The sequence below is a fragment of the Chinchilla lanigera genome, unplaced genomic scaffold, assembly GCF_000276665.1.
Source record: "Chinchilla lanigera isolate Chin_1 unplaced genomic scaffold, ChiLan1.0 scaffold00007, whole genome shotgun sequence".
Classification (NCBI taxonomy): domain Eukaryota; kingdom Metazoa; phylum Chordata; class Mammalia; order Rodentia; family Chinchillidae; genus Chinchilla; species Chinchilla lanigera.
In genome coordinates, this window is record NW_004955408.1 from 29,244,195 (window position 1) to 29,264,919 (window position 20,725).

A 20,725-nucleotide genomic window follows, 5' to 3' on the forward strand; every position below is an offset into this window, starting at 1 on the left:
TCCTTCAAAACTGGGATTACAGGAGTGTGCCATTGTACTCTGCTTCGCTGTATGTTTTAAATAGGGGAATCAGATGATATGTGAATTAATATCTCAATAAAAGAATTCTCAATAAAAGTGTAATGAACACATTCTCACACAAAAAGAAATTTCCTTAACAAAAGGTAGGATAATGGCTTGGCAACGGTATATGTCCAATTTCTATCCCCTGTGTTATTTTTGTCGTATATTTTCCATTTATGTATGTTATAAACATACGTTGATAGTATTTAGATAGTTGTCTTTCTGAGCAAAAAAATTAAAAAATCTGTACTTTGCTTTATATGAGCCATTTCAAGCACTGTTTCTGTGTGTACATATTTGTTGTGTACATCCAAGTTTCTGTCCAGTACCATATTCTCTAAGCTAGAATAACTTCCTGGAACACTTAAATGTAGTATAGGCCATTTGGCAAGGAATTGTCTTGCCAAAGTGAGCCAAGTATGCCTTGCCCTTTTAAGATCACATTTTATTCCAATGCTCTTCCTCTAACAAGTCAAACATAAGCTGTAGGTAACTCCATATGCAATTTCAGGAACTTAATAAAATCTCAAATAAACAGGATGCATACATATCCTTAAGAACTCTCTTTTCCTAACAAAAAAACTAGTGTTGACTGAACTAAAAAATGAACACGTACGTGCAATTTTTCTTTTAGCCAAACACTTTGTTCTATTTGACTGTTTTGTCTTCATTTTCCGCAATCCAGTTTCATCCTTTGGTTCCTGTTGCAAAAGAACAAAATATTATCAAGATGGTTGCCATGAAGAATATGGCTAAGAGAGGTCTCTGAAGAAGACCTCCCCTCGCCTTCCCCCTAGAACAACCAGGATTGGAAGGAGCCGCCAGTAATGCTGCCGTCTCTTCCCACAGCCTGTTAACTTACTGTTTTGTACTTCACTCAACTGCAATGTTTAGAAACTTCATGTTTCTAAACAATAAAAAAAATTTTATTTCTAAAAATAAAAAATAAAAAATAAAAAATAAAAAAGCTGGCAGGACATGGTGGCACACGCCTTTAATCCCAGTACTCGGGAGGCTGAGCCAAGAGGATCACTGTGAGTTCAAGACCAGCCTGGGCTACAAAGTGAACTCAAGTCCAGCCTGACTGCATAGTGAGACCCTGTCTCAAAACCCCACACACACAAGAAAGCTGAAAGATGGTGGTTCATGCCGGTAGCCTCAGCACTTGGGAGGCTGAGGCAGAAGAAACTTGAGTTTAAGGCCAGCCTACAGTACACATAGTGAGACTTGTCACCAAAACAAATAAATAAATAAAAAGAAGAAAGCTGTACAGCCACAACATAATGGAAATAGCAACACAAAAGCCAAATATAAACACAAGACCAGCACTAAGAAAAAGTCATCCAGTAAAGAGACAAAATATCTTTGCAGTACTCTGCACAAGATAACTAGGTTTGGTGAATATAGATGTTATGGCTTATGTCTAGATGTCCCCCAAAAGTCTCACACAGTCATAGGTGGGGCTTTGCAGAGGTGGCTGGATCTAGGGTGTGTGATGCTAGTATTAAGAATGTGTAATCACCAAATTAGTCTACTGTTTGGTTTGGCACAGTTCTCGTGGTCGATAATGGGAAGACCCATGCTAGGTATGGGTGGCACCACCCAAAGGGTGGGTAGCCCGGATGAATATAAAGGGACACAAAGAAGGCAGGCCAGCCACTGCTCCTTCACTACTGTGCTGCTTTGTTGCCTTCTGCCCCTCATGAACGGTTTCTTTTGATGCCCCTCTACCATGCCACCCTGCCTTGGAGCCAGCCAACTACTGACTGAAACCACTACAAACTGTGAGCTACAATAACACTCTTCTCCTTTAACTTTGAGTGTCAAGTATTTTGACTCAGCAATGAGAACAGTAACGAAGACACTGGAATACAAAGAATATTTGAGAATAGTTTTCATTTAAAATATTTATATTGGTGGAAGTTCTGAAATAGCATAGGATAATTTCTGATGTTTAAAACTTGTTTTAGAAAAAAAAAACTTGTTTTAGAGAGAGAGAAATCTAATCTTTATTTGAAAGTAATTAAACATATTGTTGTTAACTGTATTTGTATAGTACTAACAGTTACATGTACAATAAATAGAATAATCCATTTAGAAAATATTAAAATTATTTTCCAGACATTATATCTTAGTTACTTTCTCGTTGCTGAGACACAATACACAAAACTACAACTCAAAGGAGGAAAAGTTTATTTCAGCTCATAGTTTCTAAAAGGTTTTAGTCCAGTCATCTGGCCCCAAAGCAGGGAGGCATGGCAGAGGGGCATAGAAGAGGAAAACTGTTCATAGTATGGCAGGCAGAAAGCAGAAAACAAAAAAGGGAGACAGTATAGCCCTCCAGGCCATGCCCCCAGTGACCCACCTCCTCCCAACACCACATATAGCTATAAGTTTATCAATGGACCAATTCATTAATGAGTATCACACCCCCATGATCCAATCACCTCCCAAAAGCCTCTCTTACGAACACAAGAGGCTTTAGGGGAACATACAGATATAAACCATAACAAAGATTGTAGCTTTTTTCTTTGTAGTGCTAGGGATCAAACATAGGGCCTGGTAAATGATACGTAAGTGCTTTATCACTGAGCTACACCACAAGCCCTGTTAACATACTTTCAATTACATTTTTTCCTAGAAAGTACAGGGTAAGCAGAGAAGAAACATGTGAGTGGACTCTGAGTGGCTTAGCTTCTAAAAGAGCTGGAATAAAACAGTTATTCTTTGAGGGAAAAAAAAAAATACTTTCAATTATGGTGAATATGCTAATGTGGGCTTCATAGTACAAAAAAGTTAATTTCTAAACTGGGTGCAGCCAGCTGCAGTGACCAAAACCTACATATCCCAGTATTTGGGAGGCTGAGGCTGGAGGGTCAAGTGAATTCAAGGCTAGCTTGAACTACATAGTGAGACCTTGTCTCAAAAAAATAAAGAAGTACAATAAATCAGTTGTGATGGCACTCTGGGAGGCTAAGGCAGGAGGATCCCAAGTTCCAGTCCAACCTGGGCAACCTGATGACTTAGCAAGGACCTGTCTCCAAATAGGACAGTGGGGGATTGAAGATATGCTCAGTGTGAAGGCTCTGGGTTCAATCCCTAGTACCACAAAAAAGTTGTATTTGTAAAAGTGCTAAAACTTTCACAAGCTTGTATTCTTTCCCAAATGCTATGGTTTCTGTGCAGAATTTCCACAGATTTTGGATTCATAGACTCTTTTTATTGATTAGGGATTCTGTAGAAGCTGAGGAATATTACATAAAATGTTACATATATAAACCCTGACTCCCTTTCATTAGTTAATTTTAATCTAGTCTATCTAATGCAACATCCTGCTATTCTATAAGTGTAACATCATCAAACATTCAATAAAACATGAACCAACAACTTTACAAAGTGCAAAACTAATTCTAATTTTTTATTTCGTTCCTGAGAATTCACTAATCACACAATTTGGCTGCAGAGAACAAAATGGGTTACATATTGAAATGAATTTGGCTTTAGGGTTATTAATCCTTTTCAAACACCTAGATAAAATGAAAAACCAAATGACAGAAATTTTTGAGAAATGTCTCAAATTTCTTTCTGAAAATTTACACTCATTAAAAAGTCACTTATGCAGTATATTTTAATTGGAAAAAAAAATCAATCCATATTTATACAGTTAAATATTGTTATCCCCTAGAGCTATAGTTTAGACCTTAAATGTCCTCCAAAGACCCATGTGTTAAAAAGATTTGGCCCCAGAGTGGCACTATTTTTAGGAGGTGGAGACTAATGAGAGGACTTTGGTCATTGGAGATGTGCCCTTACAGGGGATTGTTGGACCATAGCTCCTTCCTCTCTGTTTCCTAGCCATGAGATGAGCATTTCCATTCTGCCATGTACTCTTGCTAAGATATGCAACCTCACCACAGCCCCAAAACAACAGGGCCAATCTTGGACTAGAACATCCAAAATTATAAATCAAAATAAACTGATCAAGTATTCTTTTTAGTTACAGAAAGCTAACATGCCCTTATACACTCGAGATTGAAGCCCAGAAATCAACTCCCTACCCATGTGAATATGAAAATCTGAGAATGGTCAAGCCTCTAATGTAGAATGGCACACTATTTCATTTAACATCCTCCCAATATACTTTAAGCACTTTAGATTACATGCTTAATATAAATGCTGTATAAATAGTTGTTACACTATATTGTCTAGGAAATAATGATATGAAAAAGTATATATGCTCAGTAGAAAACCAATCATCTACATTTTCTTTCCTTTCGGGGGGTGGTCTGGGGATTTTTCGGGTTTTTTGAGACAGGGTCTTGCTACACAGTTCAAGCTGGCCTTCATTTTTTTTTTTTTTTTTTTTTTTTTTGGTTTTTCTCCGGTACCAGGAACCGAACTCACAACGTTGCGCTTGCCAGGCAGGCGCTTTGCCGCTGAGCTAAATCCCCAGCCCCAAGCTGGCCTTCAACTCACTATATATAGTGCAGGATGGCCTCAAAATCACGGTGATCTTCCTGCCTCTGCCTCCCAAGTGCTGGAATTACAGGTGTGCACCACCATGCCTGGCTCCTTCCTTTTTTAAAACCACATACACTTTCAATCCACAAATGCAGAGCCTTTGCATACAAAGGGTCAACTGTGGGAGTAATGCCACATAAGAAAATTAATGTATTTAAGAACATGAGTATCAGAAATTTTATTCTCATTTCTGTACCAAATATGTGACAAGACTACAAAAAGTGAAAACATTCACTGGTTCAAGGCACCTTAACATATAGAATGAAATCAGAGGACTAAACGTTAACATAAAATTTAAGAATATATTGGGGCCAGGGATATAGCTCAGTGGCACAGTGCCTGCCTGACAAATGCAAGGTCTTGAGTTTGATTTCCAGAACCAAAAATATATATATATATACACATATATGTGTGTGTGTATATACACACACACACACACATTTATATTACTTAAAGGACAGCATTTCTAAGACATTTTCAATATTAGATCACTTGTTAGCTTTCAATACTTAAAAGATATTTCACATATATTGAAACCAAAGAAATGTAGGAAAAAAGGACTTAATACAAAATATAGTTACAACTTTAAGTCTGTTTTATTGGTTTTAGAAGTGTTGCATATGACATGCATTACTATTTTCATCTACAGGAGAAATGTCTATATCACTTCAATAATGGAATTTTCTGCTTTTAAGAGTTTTTACAATGAAGGTATGATCCACTGTCTTCAGAGAATTCTATTACTTTATGTAAACTAGTTATTATGTGTTTGGTAATCTAATTTTATTTTTTTCTTTTTATCTTAAAGAGACAAAAATAAAAAAAATGATATAGAATTCAAACCAAGATGATAGAAAATTAACAATGGTTATTATATTGCATATTGTTATCATCAAAGTAGCTGCTCGGATTATCAGGTACAAGCATGCAAAATTGATCAAACAATATAAGCACTAATGATTCCTTTCAATGAAATAACATAAATTAGCAGTACAATTATCTTAGTGAGCTTGTTATACATACATGCTTTTTCCCTTCCTTCTTTTCTCTTTTCCCCCATCCCAGTTCTTTCCTCACTTTTTCTGATCATAGCTATTTGGAATTCTATGTGCCTCACTTATTTATATGTCAAATTCTTTTTCCATGCTTACAAAGGTTTTTGCTATTACAGGTTTTTCATGCTCTTTGGGCTATTTTCTGACTCATCATTGATCCAAATCAATCTTGTATTAGTCTTCTTTGCATTGTGTAGTAGCTGTTGGGTTGATTTTTCATGATCTCTTGCTATTTTAAAAAAGTTTTTCATTTGATGATTGCCAACCACTACCGTGTCCTAGATCTGATATTGTATCTTCACACTGATTGACTCTACAGCATATAGTTTCAGTAGAATTTTTAATCTGCTGGTTTTTATTTATTTTATAGACTGGAATCCAGTCCTTTTCTGTGTTGGCCAATCAAAGTTTGCATGTCTTTCCTAAGCTCCTCTATTTGTTTTTTACCTGTATCTAATCTAGATTCACTAACCATTTCCTTCATTATGTTCATCATCTCTTTATCTGTTTTGGTTTTGTCAAGAGACTTATTCATTGTTTTGTAACTTTCACTGCTACCATTTCAGAAAGTTTAGCTGGGTGGCTTTTGACTTCCTCCACCTCAATGCCCCTGAGATTTGTCTTTGGCCAGTTGGGGGTAATAGGTTGCATCTTGCTTCTGTATTTGCTCATTTTCTATTTTGTTGTTTGTTTTCTCCATGGAGGTCTTTATATTGTCCATGGTAGGTACTTTTATTACTAGCATTAAGACCTGTTTAGGAATTGACTACTTTTCAGAGATGTCTTCTAAACGTAAACTGGTTTTTGGCTTTTGGGTCTATCCCAGGATCCTGCCTTTTCCAATTTATTAGAGATAAAAGGTTGCAGTCTGCTTGGCCTAGCACCTAGTTCTTTGGTACCAAACTGTAGTACTGTGTATGATCCCCAGACAATCTAGGTACTGGCATATTAGGAAGATCAACTAATTACAACAACTATGTCACCTTGTCTAAATTAGTAGAATTAGTAATAACATTATCAGATACAGACTGAAAAATGACAAACGGTGATAACTGTAAATTGCCATGTTTAAGCATAGGTATGAGATTTATAGTTGTATAACAAAATCTAAGATAAATCAAAAAAATCATATACAGTAAACTCAACAGAACAATTTTACCATAAGGGGAGAAAATTTATAAGGCAGAAGAGGAAAAAACAGAAACAAAAGAAAGAGATTAGAATCAAGGCTGAAGGACAAAGAAAGGTTACCCAAGCCTTTGGGAAACTGGTGAGGAACACAGGAGGGTAAGAAAAGAAAAAACAGAAACAAGAACAAAACAAGAAAAAAAAAAAAAACAATGTTCACACTCATGAAAAATCAAAAAACCAAAACCAAATGAATTCGGGGGTGCAGGGGAGAGACCCAAAAGCAAAGAGAAGAAAAAGAAATTTCTCTATGATATGAGCCTGTGGTTATCTTCTGGAGCCTACAGTTTTGTGGCAGGATACAACTCAGGGCATGACTCTACTCTGCCTGATAGACAAAAGAAGCAGTCAGAGTTCAAAAACATGATAGACAATCACCAGCAAGCCTGTAGTAGGATTAGGGTGGGATGCTGCTTCTGGTACTTTCAATTCCACAGAAATTCAAGCAGATCCTGACCTCTGATCATAGAGTTGGGGCCTGAGTCACAGCTTATAACACTCCAGGTATCCCTTGCCAGCCTGACCACAGCTCCCTGACTCTGGACATCTCCCATGGTTGTTCCTCGCCCAGTTACTGTGTGAATTTAACACTGGGAGCCCTGAGATGGAACCACCCCACAGTTGCTCTGAGTCTCAGGTTCAGTTGGCCACTCCCTAAAATAGTATCCAACCTAGCATTCTCTCCAGAGGATATGGCAGTTGTTTGTACTACAGTCACTCATCAGCTGCTGTAGCAAAGAGCATCCAGTGCTCCACTCCACTGGTGTATTTCTCCCTGAAGTTCTCTGGAGTCACTTGCTTTCAGTGTATCTCTGTAGATTTGACCTTTCTCACACCATGTACCAGAAGACAAGGAGAAAATGTAGACTGCCCTTTCCTTTTCTGTGTTGTGGTCTGTCTCTTCAATTTTCTCTCTAGACTCCAATTCTCCCTTTAGATCCCTGGGTTCCAGGCATCCACCCCCCTCTTCCTCTTCTTCCCCACGTTGTTACTTTCCAGTGTCTGGATTCCAAATCTTGGCGAGGTTGATTTGTTGCTGCTTACCACTCTGCTTCCAAAAGTTTTTTATGTTCAGAGGCGGGGTTTCTGGAATGTGACCGTGAAGACACTAGACTCACTGTGAATTAATCCACTGGTGAGTTCACAGTTAAATGTGCTATTAGGAGGAGGTGGGTCATGGAGGTAGGAGGAGGTGGGTCATGGAGGTAGAAGGGGTGGGTCACGACCTGGAAGGTGTATTTTTGTCCCTGGCTTCTCCCTTCTCTGCTTCTTGGCCACCACTGGTTGAGCATCTGTCCTCTGCCATGGCATTCCATCACTTTGTTTCCATCTTGGAGCTAGCCGGCCATAAACTAAAACAATGAGTCAAAATAAACTCCTCCTTTAAGTTACAGGAGTCAGGTATTTTGTCCCAGCCACAGGAAAATGACTACCCTGTTTCCCTGAAAAGAAAATCTACCTGGGGGGCTGGGGATTTAGCTCAACGGCACAGCACCTGCCCAGCAAGCGCAAGATCGCGAGTTTGATCACTGGTACCGGAAAACAAAACAACAACAACAAAAAATCTATCTGGGAAAATAATTAGCCTTGAAAACTAGAGTTCAAAAATGCCAGCCGGGGCCAGGGATATAGCTCAGTAGCACAAGCACCTGCCTGGAAAGCACAAGGTCGAGTTCAATTCTCAGTATCAAAAAAAAAAAAATGTTAGCCCCAATCAGCCTATCCTTGCTTTACCTGCCTTACAGAGGTGCCACTAAGGAAGAGAATAGTGATGTCAGATAAGGCAAGCATAGGCTGATTGGAGCTGGCATTTTTGATCTCTAGTTTTCAAGGCTGATTATCTTCCAGCTACGTATTCTTTTTGGGAAAATACAGTAATACAGAAAACTGATATCAGACAATTAAGGATATTGTTATGACTATAACTACGTAGTTCAAAAGCCTTTAAAAGCAGGGCATGGTGGCCCACATCTGTGATCCCACCAGCACTCGAGAGGCTGAGGCAGGAGCATTGCCATGAGTTTGAGGCCAGCCTGGGCTACATAAGCAAGTTCAAGGCTCCACTACATAATGAGACCTTGCTTAAAAAAAAAAAAAAAAAGCCTTTAAAACTGGTTTACACGAGGAGTTTGGAAAGGTTTGGAAATGCCAACTAGAGAAGTCTTAGAATGCTGTAAGCAGAAATTGATGGGAGATTCCAATATGCACTCAAAAGACCAGAATACCCATAGGAATATGAACAGTAAAGGCCAAATTCATGAGGTTTCAGATGGGAATGACAGCTGTACTTATTGGAAATTGGCTAAGAGACTGTGCACATCAATTCAGACAAGAACTTGTCTATATTCGCCTGTGCCCTATGACTTTGTGTGAGGCTAAATTTAAACGTGGCAGACTAGTATGGTGGAGGAATACCAGGCATGGTGGTACATATCTGTAATCCTAGCACTCAGGAGACTGAGGCAGGAGGATTATGTAGCCTAGACTACACTGTGACTTCAAGGCCAGCCTGAACTATAATAGCAAGACCCTGTCTCAAAAAACATCTGATATTGTAGAAAGTTAACTGAAACAGGAAATATAAACTGAAGGCAGAAAATCCAGCTTTAGATTTTGTTGCAATAACCCAAATAAAAGATGATCACAAAAAAAAAAGGAAATGGAAGAATATCACTTAGCCAATAAAAAAATATGGCATTCAGTGTCTTTCTTGATGATGGGACAAAATATCTAAAACTTGTAATTTAAAGAAAGGTTTATTTTGGCTCACAGTTTAGTCTACAGTCAGTTGGTTCCAAGGCAAGGCAACATGGCAGAGGAGAATGAGCTCATGGCAAGGCAAGCAAGAAGCATAGAGGAATTAAGGGAACAGGATGCTGCCAGGTCATACCCCCAAGTAACCCACCTCCTTCCCACCAGGCTTCCCTTCCCAACATACCCAGCTATAAACCCATCAGTGAACTGATCTAGTATCACACACGCATGATCCAGTATCACACATTCATGATTCAAAAGCCCGATATATGCCCCACCTATGAAGGCATGAGGCTTTGGAGGGACATCTACATATAAGCCATAACAGTAGTAACCCATTAAGGGTAAAAGATGAGAAGAGAGAAGAGTCAATGATGATTCTGAGCTTTATAGCTTTATAGAACCACAAATGAGTGCTTCTGCTATTAAATAAAATAGAAGATACAGGAAAAATTTTTAAATGTGTAGGTAAACACAATGCCTTAGTTCATTACCTACTGCATGTGACCTACAGTCAAGTGGAAAACTTTAATAAACGAAGAGAAATAGGGAATAAAGGAGAAAGGTTAAGATCAAGCAACACACTGTCAAATAAAACTTTCAATGGTGATAGAAATTTCTAGTTGCATTATCTAATACAACAGACATCAGCTTCTCGTGGTACCTTTGTTCAGGTGACTATAATGAATGCAACAGAGAAATTGATTTTTAATTTTAATTTTTATTTAAATAGTTACAGGTGGCTACTATATTATACAGATCATGTCTAGAGATTTAAGAGCATTCACTATTTCTTTTTCTTTCCTTTCTTTTTTAAATGTTTTCGCAGTGCTGGAAATTGAATCCAAGGCCTCCTACATGCTAGGAAAGCACTCTATTACTGAGCTACATCTACAGCTCCAGTCTTACTTTTCTTGTTTTCAGTACCGAAAACTGAACCCAGACCCCTTGCACGGACCTACATCCACAACTCTTTATTTTTTATTTTGAGACAGGGTCTCAGTAAGTCACTAAGTTGCCCAGGCTGAGCTTGAACTTGAGATCTTCCTGCTTCAGCCTTCCAGTGCTGAGATTACAGGCATGTGCTACCATACCTGGCTTGCACTCCCATTTTCTTTCACAGACTCATGACAATATTTTTTATTAAATTTATTCAACAGTTCTAAAATATCACATTGAGTTAAGCTGTAACAAAACTAAAGAACTATAATCCAATCTCTCCTCAGCCAAACAGCATTATTTATGTATAATTCCATTTCAAGTCAAAACAAAACTGAGTAAAAATTACATGGTCTTGAGAAGCTAGCAGGAAGATATAATCACAAAACAAGCCATTTGTGGATAAAGAAACCTAGGCTGAGACTTAGAGCTTCACTTTTTAAAATACTGACCTCTCCATCACTATCAGATATCACAATGAAAGCGTCTTCAACTCTACGCTTCCTCTTCATACTGACAGAACTGGTGTTTTCTGCATCTTTCTCCAGGTTCTGGGATTCAGAAGCTTCTTTAACTTTTTTCTTTCTCCGTGGCATCTTTCTGTCTAGAATAAAAAGTGAAATAATTTACTCAAAGTACAATTTTCTAAAAGCTATTCAATCCGTTCATGTAAAAGTAAAAGACACTCATCGAATGGAAACAAAACTAGGTTTCATCTCTGGGGTAAAATTTCAATAGCAGTACTACAATAATTTTATCATGGTTCTTTGTATATTAACACAGATAACCGGTTTTACATTAACACAGATAATTGGTTTCTAGATTACACATTAATAATCTGCCTAAAAATTTTTTAAAATATTAATGCCTTGATATAATAAAGGGAATATACCAAAACCCCATAGCTAATAAGGTAACATCATATCCAAAAGTAAATGACTGAAGCCGGGTGTGGTGGTGCATGCTTGTAATCCCAGCACTTGGGAGGCTGAGGCAGGAGGATCGTTGTGAGTTCAAGACCTGCCTGGGCTACAAAGTGAGCTCGAGGCCAGCCTGAACTGCATAGTGAGACCCTGTCTCAAAAAGACAAAAAAAAAAAAAAAAAAGTAAATGACTGAAACCCTTCTCCTTCAAACAAAGAATATGACAAGAACGTCTGCTTTTCCCTGGGCACTGTGACCTATTTCTATAATCCCAGATACTTGGGAGGCTAAGGCAAGAGAATTGCGAGTTGGAGGCAAGACTGAACAACACGGCAAGATCCAGTTTCAAATAAAAGAGAAAAAGAAAAAGAACATCTATTTTCATCACTCACGACTATACTGAAAGTTGTAGGCAGTTAATCAGGGAAAAAGAAATAAAAAAGCATTCAAATAAAAAACAAAGAAATAAAGCTATCACCATTTGCAGATGACATGATCATGTATTAAGACGAATTAAAAAAAAAAAACTAAAGAACTCACTAAAAACCTAGCAAAAATTTGCCTCAAAACAACAAAAAGAGCTTAAAATGTAGCTTAGTGTGAAGGTCTTGGGTTCAATTTCCAGTACAAGACAGGAAGGAAGGGAGGGGTAAAAGGAGGCAGAAAGGCAGGCAGGCAAAAGGAAGCAGGCAAGACAGGATTCCATTTATACGATATATCCAGAATAGACAAATCCACTGAGACAGTAAATTAGTGATGGTTGGGGGTCATGGAAAGGGAAATACACAATGCCTGCTTAATGACTATCGGTTTTCTTTGAGGAATAATAAAAATGTTCTAGAATTAGAAGGTATAATCACTGTATACCACTGTGTTTACCTAAAGCTACTAAATTACATACTTATAGTTAAAATGGTAGCTTTTTTGTTGTTTACTTAATTTACTTTTACCTCAGGTTTTGTTTTGTTTTTTCAGTACTGGGGCTTGAATCCTGGGCCTCTGCACTGAGCCACATCCCCAACCATTTTTGAAATTTTTGAGTCAAGGTATCGCTAAGTCTCTAAGTTGCCCAGATTGGATGTGAACTTGTGATCCTCCTGCCTTAGCCTCCCAAGGTGCTCGGATTATAGGCATGTACCACCATGCCTAGCAAATTTCAACTCAGGTTTTAAAGGGAGGTCTCAGGCAGGCATGGTGACACATGCCTGTAATCCCAGCACCTGGGAGGCTAAGGCAGGATGATCAAGAGTTTGAGGCCAGCTTGTGCTACACAGTGAATTCAAGGCCACGCTAGGCTGTATAATGACACCATGTCTCATGTAACCAAAAAGAAAAGGGGTGGGGGTGTCTCCTATTGGTTTTACTTTCTAGCAGAGGTAGTCACAGACTTAAATAGAGCAATCTTTATTTTATTACAAATTTCTCAAATTGATTAACCATTCAATTATTTCTAAGGAAATTATTACATCTTATTATCAGACGTCTACAATCTTAGCATTAGGGATACCAAAAATGCTTCAGGGATAAAAGACTGTAAATATGGTTTCTAGGAATAAATTACATACCCAAACACAGCCAACTGACAAATAAGTTCCCTGTATGAATAGAAATACAAACACAATTTTTTTAGCTAACACAAAAAAATCATATGCATTAATGGGGGTATGATGTAATGTTTCAATACATGTGTATATTCTGTAATGTTTAAATCAAGATAAACATAACTATGTCTCCAAATACTTATAATCCTTTCTTCCAGCTTTCTGAAATGCACAATACACTGTTATTGCTAGTTACCATAATGTGCAATAGGACACCAGAATTTATTGCTCCTAACTCTAACTCAGTACCCACTGATCAACTTTTCCCCATTCTTTCCGACTCCCACTATCTGGGCTGTCATAAATGACAGGATTTCATTCTCTTTTATAGCTCAGTAGTATTCTACTGGTTATATGTACATTTTCTTTACCCAATTCATCCACTGATAGACACTTAGGTTGTTTCCATTTCTTGGCTACTGTGAATAGCACTGTAGTACATTAGTGCAGATATCTCTTCAACATACTGATTTCCTTCGTATATACACTCAGGAGTAGAACTGATTGATTTTACAGTAATAGTAACAGTTTTTAATTTTCTGAAGACCCTCCATACTATTTTCAGTCATGGCTATATAATTTACATTCCCATCAACAGTGTCTAAGAATTTCCTTCTTTCCACATCCTCCCCAGCACTTGCTATCTTTCATTCTTTTGATAACAAATATTCTTACAGAGATGAGGTGATAGCTTACAGTGGTTTTGATTTGCATTTCCTTGATGATTAACATGTTCTGCCAGCTTGAACCACTGGTGATAGATGCACGACTGTCCCACTGGACAGCTTGTGCTACTGGTAGTATAAGCAGATCTAATCACTTTTATCAGTCTGTAATATGATGACATCTGGTCTGCTAAATCAATTCCTTTCTTGCATTATTGTAATCAAAGTTCCCCTAAGAAGTAGTATAAGCCACCCAATGGGATAGTCATGCATGTAACACCAGTAGTTCAAGCCAAGACGACCAACAGAATTCAAGTAAGAGTCACCTAGCAGCCAGACAGTGAGACACACAAATTACACCCCCATAAAGAATGTGTTAATGATGTTGAGTATTGGCCTTTGTCTTTTTTTAAAAAACTCAATGAATTGTTTATTGACCAAACGCAAAATAAATGATCTAAAGGGTTTTAATTTGGAGATATAATAACTTTATATATTCAGAAGGCTGTCACACAAAGAATCAAAGATTTGTTCAGAATTTCTTCAAAATCTATAACTTGAAACAGGGAAAATATGAGCAAACAAAAAGTTAAAGGTGAGTTTCACAAAGTGCAGCACTTAATAGCTTTTTTCCCACATAATGTGTTCCACACTTGTCCCTTCTTCTAGAAGGACATACAGTACTAGAGGTTAGTACTTCTCTTGAATTTAAGTTGCTTAGGCTGGCCTCAAAATTGCAGCAATACTCCTGCCTCTGCCTTCTGAATACTGGAATTATAAGCATGTACCACCCTCCCCAGTTTAAACTGCATTTTTGTGGCAAGTTCTCTATTGCTACCAACAAATATATTCACACTATCAGGGAAAAAAAAAATCTAATACTGTTTTACTCAGAAAACAGTCTATTTGTTCCTCAGCTACATTTCAGTATTCTATCTCGGTGATTCCCAGGGGGCAAGGAGAAAAGAGAACATATTCTCCAGAGGATGAATCACAATCCCAGCAATTTAGATACAGCCCCATGGAAAAGTCTTCCTCTAACCCCAAGTGCATTGCCAGAACTATCAATCAGTACTGTGGATGAGAGTGTGCTGTGTGCTGAACAGAGAGAAGGCTGTCAGCCACTGCTCTACATGAGGCACTAGTGCTTATTTATAAATCACTAGGAAATACAAACTAACTTCATAATACTGATGACTTGAAGCAAATTGTTACACAGCACAAAATGAGAATTGCTTCAACCATTCAAATAGTCATATTTATATTTCCTTTTACCTTATAAATATTTAAAGATGCACCGTTTTTTGGTCATCCTGTATTTAAATAATTGGACTGCTAAGTGGTTAAGGACTAAATACATACAATTAGTATTTTGTATTTGTGTTTACGGCAGAGTTGTGCCAGACATGGTGGCACACACCTATAATCCCAGCACTCAGGAGGCTGAGGCAGAAAGATCACTGCAAGTTAGAGCCCAGCCTGTTCTGCATAGGAAATTCAAAGCCAGCTTGAACTACATAGCAAGACCCTATCTCAAAAAAACTAAAAAAAAAAAAAAAGAAAAAGATGGCAAAGTAGTGAGTAGCAGTTCAACTTAGCTTTGCCAAGATCAGGAATCCAGATCCTGGAAAATACAACTTGGGGAAGGAAAAAAAAAAAGAGAATCAGATCACTGAGAATCAGAAAGGAACTGACAGGAAAATTAGTCACAGTTAGTTTGAGCGACAGACCATAACCCAGAGAAAGGAACAAATAATCTGGACTCTTTTTCCCTGGCTCATGGGAAAAGACAAAGGAAGGCGCTGCATAAGCAAGGTAAGCACTGGGGGCCCCAGGGAGAAACAGCAATGGCAGACAGGTAAGGCAACACAGGCTCTTGGGGGAGCCCACAGTCATGATCTGCAGGGACAGTGTGGGGTTTTTCTCTGAGGGAGTCTTTCCTTCTACATGGCAGACAGCAAAGATCCCCATGGGGATCCCAGCACAGACATCTGCCATATTGCCAGGAAGTGCTTCAATGTAAGCCATCCCAGGAAGGGGTTGATAGATTGAATCCCGGACTCAGAAGAGCTGGGGGATAGGACAGGTTCACTTCAGCATTCCCACTGTTAACCCTCCCATAGTAACTAGATGAGAGACAGCCATGGGAGACAACAATAGATGCACAGGCAGACCCCCCTGAGAGGTTTGAGCTCTGGCTGGAAAGCACACAAGACCCACCCACCCCACTCCCAATGGTGGAAGGCAGGCCCAGCAACAGATGCAGAGTCTGATATTACCAGCATTGAGTACTTGAACCCTCACCCTACTGCCTGTATCCAGCACAGACATGAAGTCTGTCTAACTTCTTTATCTCAACAGTCCAAGTGTGGACACATCTCAGTTTGGACATTGCCACACTCCAGGGTAAACAGAGGAGCCTCTGTAATAGAGGGGGCACCTCAAAAACCCACAGGTCATAAATCTAGGCAGAGAAAACTGTGACTTGCTATACTCCAAAACTATAAATCCAAGAAAGAAACTAGTGGGCTGAGGATATAGCTCAGCGGCACAAGCGCCTGCCTGGCAAGTGTAAGGTTCTGAGTTCGATTTCTGGTACTGGAAAAATTAAAAAAAAAAAGAAAGAAAGAAAGAAAGAAAGAAAGAAAGAAAGAAAGAAACTACTCACTCAAAAATACAAAGAAAAAATTCTTTTTTCTGTTTTTGGACTCTTTTCTCCTTTCCTCTTTCTTCTTTGCTGGTTTACTGGGGGTCTGGGTAATTTTCCTTTGTCTTTCTTCCTCATTCTGTAGGGGCTTTTTTTTTCCTTTTAATATTTTTATTTTTTATTTTCCATATTACTCCCCCCGCTTTTTCTAAGCTTGCATTTCTTGTTTTTTTCTTGTTCCATTATACTTACCTAATTTATTTTACTGATGCTGGATTTAGGATCGCTAGGAGCTACATGTTCCAGCAGAGTAGTGGCATGGACTTAACCTTAATGTCTTCGACGAGGCCACCACAGGTCAGGTGGTCCATCTCATATAGCCCACAGCCTGTATTTGGACAATTCCTCCCTAGGGTTGCCAGACACCCCCAGAGGAAAAGGGGTCACTTTCCAGTGTGGCTCAGACAACAAGGAGTATCATGACCCCAGCACCTATTCTTGCCTGCCTCTGGGTATGTGAGTGGGATACTGTTTCCCAGCCTCACCCTGGATAGCCCATAGGTACCCAGTGCTGGGGACCTCATCAGTGTCAGCATCAGGCTCTGTTGGATGACTGTGCATTGTCAGGTTTAAGGCTTGCTGCAGCTCAGGATTTGCAGTTGTGGTTGTGTTGGTTACATGCAGGCAACCTTTCCCATCCAAAATCATTGGTGGAACATCTCTGGAATCCTTTGCCAATATACCAAAGCAGAATCCATAGGTCCAAGACCACTTCCATTCAGTTTATCATTTTCCTTTTCTGTAGAAACTTCTTTCTTTTCCTTTTATCCAGCTCCCCAACATGCTTCCAAAGGCCATATTTCATCTTTCCAGTACCACTACAGTGAGGTATTACAGTTGTACTGTTCCAATCTGGCCTTGGCTTGCTGAAAGAAATTTTTGTATGTATTTTGCAAGGTATAAATTCTATACTGTAATGATGTCTTATGCAAAAAGAAAAAAATTAACAAAATTGTAAATGTTACTGTTTTAACATGTATGCACATTTAGTGATATGTACATTTTGAAAGAAACTTTAAGATTCACTATTTTTTAAAAAAGAAAGACTGGCAAAATCAAGAAACAAAACCCACCAGCACGGGAGAGGTTGAAGCAGGAGGATTGTTGCAAGTTCCAGACCAGCCTGAGCTACAAAGTGAGCTCAAAGCCAGCCTGAACTGCACAGCAAGACCCTGTCTCAAAAACACAAAGAAACAAAACACAAAAATATGCAATATATAAGAAACACATTTAATTCAAAAAGAAATACAGTGGTTGAAAATCAAAGGTTGGAAAATAACATTCAATACAACAGGAATCTACAGAAAAGGAGGAATAGTTATCTTATTTTAAGACAAAGTGGATTTCAAGCCATAAAATGACCAGAAGAGGGAAAGAAGGGCATTACAAATTGGTAAGGGAACAATGCAACAGGAACAGACAACAATTGTAAATGCATGCACCAAACCCTAGCATCCAACTTCATAGAACAAATACTGCTGGACATAAAAAATCAGATAAACAACAACACAATTACAATGAGGGACCTCAATACCCCACTGTTACAAATAGATCAACTAGAGAAAAACTCAACAAAGAAATACAAAAGTTGAACTAAACCTTCAAACTAATGCACTTGATAGACAGCTACACAGTGTTACACCAAACAACCATAGAATATACATTTTTCTCAGCAGTACATGGTACTTTCTCCAAAACAGACCAAATGCTAGTCCATAAGGCAAGTTTAAGCTTCTGCAAAAGAAGCAAAATTATACCGTACATATTATCAGATTATAGTGCAGTGAAATTAGAAAGCAATGGCAAAAGAAATTATGGAAACTAAACAATATTGAAATAATTAATAAAATCAAATAATGCCAGTATCACATACCAGAACCTATGGAAATCAATGGAAGCAGCCTTAAGAGAAACGTTTAGAGCTATGAATCCCCACAGCAGAAAAACAGAGTCAATATAAATAGCCTACTGATGGACCTCAAGGTCCTAGAAAAACAAAAATGATCCAAATCCAAAGCTACTACATAGAAGGAAATTACAAAGATCAGAGATGAAATTGAGACTAAAATAGAAAACAAAATCAATGAATCAAAAAGCTGATTCTTTGAAAGAATGAAGAAAATATAGCTGGGTGTGGTAGCGCACACCCGTAATTCCAGCACTTGGGAGGCTGAGGCAGGAAGATCGGTGCGAGTTCAAGGCCAGCCTGGGCTACACAAGTGAGTTCAAGGTCAGCATGAACTGCATAGTGAGACCCTGTCTCAAAAAAATAAATAAATAAATGAACAAAATAGACAACTCCCCAGCCAATTTCTTACCCACCCCCCAAAAAAGAAAAAAAAAAAGACTCAAATCAATGCAATTAGCAATGAAAAAGACAAAATCACAACAGACTCTTCCAAAATCCAGAAGATCACTACTTCAAAAACCTATACTATAAACAAGTGGAGAATTCCAAAGAAATGAATAGATTCCTAGATATGTATGAGTGACCAAAGTTGAAATAAAAAGAAACCAAAATGACCAAAAAGAAATAAAAACCCTGAATAACCCAGTATCAGGTAATAAAATCAAAGAAGTAGTAAAAACCTACCAAGAAAAGCCCAGAGCCATAGATTCACTAGTGAATTCAATAAGAATTTTACAGAAGATCTAGCACCAATCCTTCTCAAATTCTTTTAATGAAATCGAAAGAGAAGAAATATTTCCAGAGTCATTTCTGGAAACTAACACTGCTCTGATTCCAAAACCAGACAAGGACCCAACTAAAACACACAACTACAGGCTAATCTCTTTGATGAACACATACACAAAAATCTTTAACAAGATACTGCAGAACAGAATGAAACAAGTCATCAAAAAGATCATACATCATGACCAGATAGGATTCATCTCAGGGATGCAGAGATGGTTCAACATACACAAATCAATAAATGTAATATCCCACGTAGCCAGGTATGATGGGGCATTTCTGTAATCCCAGCATTTGGGAGGCTGAGGCAGGAGGATTGCCACAAGTTTAGAGCCAGCCTGGGCAATATAGTGAGTTCAAGGCCAGCCTGAACTATAAAGTGAGACCCTGTCTCAAAAAAAAACCAAAACACAAACAAAAAGAAACAGCACATAAATAAAAGCAACAACAACAACAGCAAAAATACATGATCATCTCAATTGAAGCAGAAAAAGCCTTTGATTAAAATTCACCATCCATTCATGCTAAAAAAAAAAAAAAAAAAAAAAACCTGAAGAAAATACTTACAGAAAAACCTTATCTCAATTTGACAGAAGCCATTTATTACAAACCAATGGTCAATATCATATTAAATGGAGAGAGGCTGAAAGTTTTCCCTCTAAAATCCAGAAGACAGGGATGTCCACTATCACCACTCCTGTTTGATATAGTTTAATATTAGCTACAGCAATCAGGCAAGAGAAAGAAATAAACTGGATAAGTACAGAAAAGGAAAAAAATTAAATTATCACTATTTGTAAATGACATGATTCTCTACATAGACCCAAAAAATTCCACCAAAAGACACCTAGAGTAACTAAATTCAGTAATGTAGCAGGATACAAAGTCAACACACAAAAATCAATAGTGGCCCTGTACACCAATAATAAAATCACCATGAAAGAAATTGGGGAAATGATATCATTCATAGTAGCATTAAGAAAAATTAAATACTTAAGAATTAACCTAATCAATAAAATGAAACAGGAGCCAGAGATACAGCTCAGCACCACAAGAGCCTGCCTGGCAAGAACAAGGTCCTGAGTTCCATTCCCGGTACCAAAATAAATAAATAAATAAATAAATAAAGTGAAACACTTCTACAACAAAAACTACAGTGCTCTTAAAAATGGAGACAGAAGAGAGAAAAAGCTACAAAAAATGGCTTTCGCCCCAGATGGTTCACTTGAGATGTTAGTAAGAATTGCATCCTCAGTATTCTATAGCTGTGACGAGGAGGCGGCCAAGGAGAGAAAACAAAGAGACTGGGAAAAAGCAGCTGCTTTTGCTGCAGCATGAAGAGAAACAGACCCAAAGTCTGATTCCTGGGGCCCCAAGAAGAACTCTACGACTGCATTCATCTGCTACCAGTGTTAATAGCCAGGCCACCTCAAGAGGAACTGCCCTAAGAAGCCCCCTGGGCCATGCCCTGAATGCAAAGGTGACCACTGGAGATCAGTCTGCCCTCTGAAGCGGAGGCCCCAGAGCTCAGACCCATGCTACTAATTAGTCTAACAGGAATGAGGGGGCCCGGGGCATAGTCTGCCTTCTCCCTCTGGCCAGACTGTCATCTCCGTG

At 38.4% G+C, this 20,725-nt stretch overlaps 1 protein-coding gene across 5 annotated transcripts in view; it reads right to left on the reverse strand.

The window, feature by feature from the left end:
• Uimc1 (ubiquitin interaction motif containing 1) overlaps positions 1 to 20,725 on the reverse strand; it is a 120,445-nt gene that overhangs the window by 89,822 nt on the left and 9,898 nt on the right. For all 5 annotated transcript variants that reach the window (XM_013509672.1, XM_005376406.2, XM_013509668.1 and 2 more), the window contains exons 2-3: positions 10,973 to 11,124; positions 680 to 764 (exon numbers count right to left, since the gene is read on the reverse strand). In XM_013509672.1, the coding sequence (XP_013365126.1) occupies positions 680 to 764; positions 10,973 to 11,116 (229 nt within the window). In that variant the 5' untranslated portion in view covers positions 11,117 to 11,124. The remainder of the gene's footprint in view (positions 1 to 679; positions 765 to 10,972; positions 11,125 to 20,725) is intronic.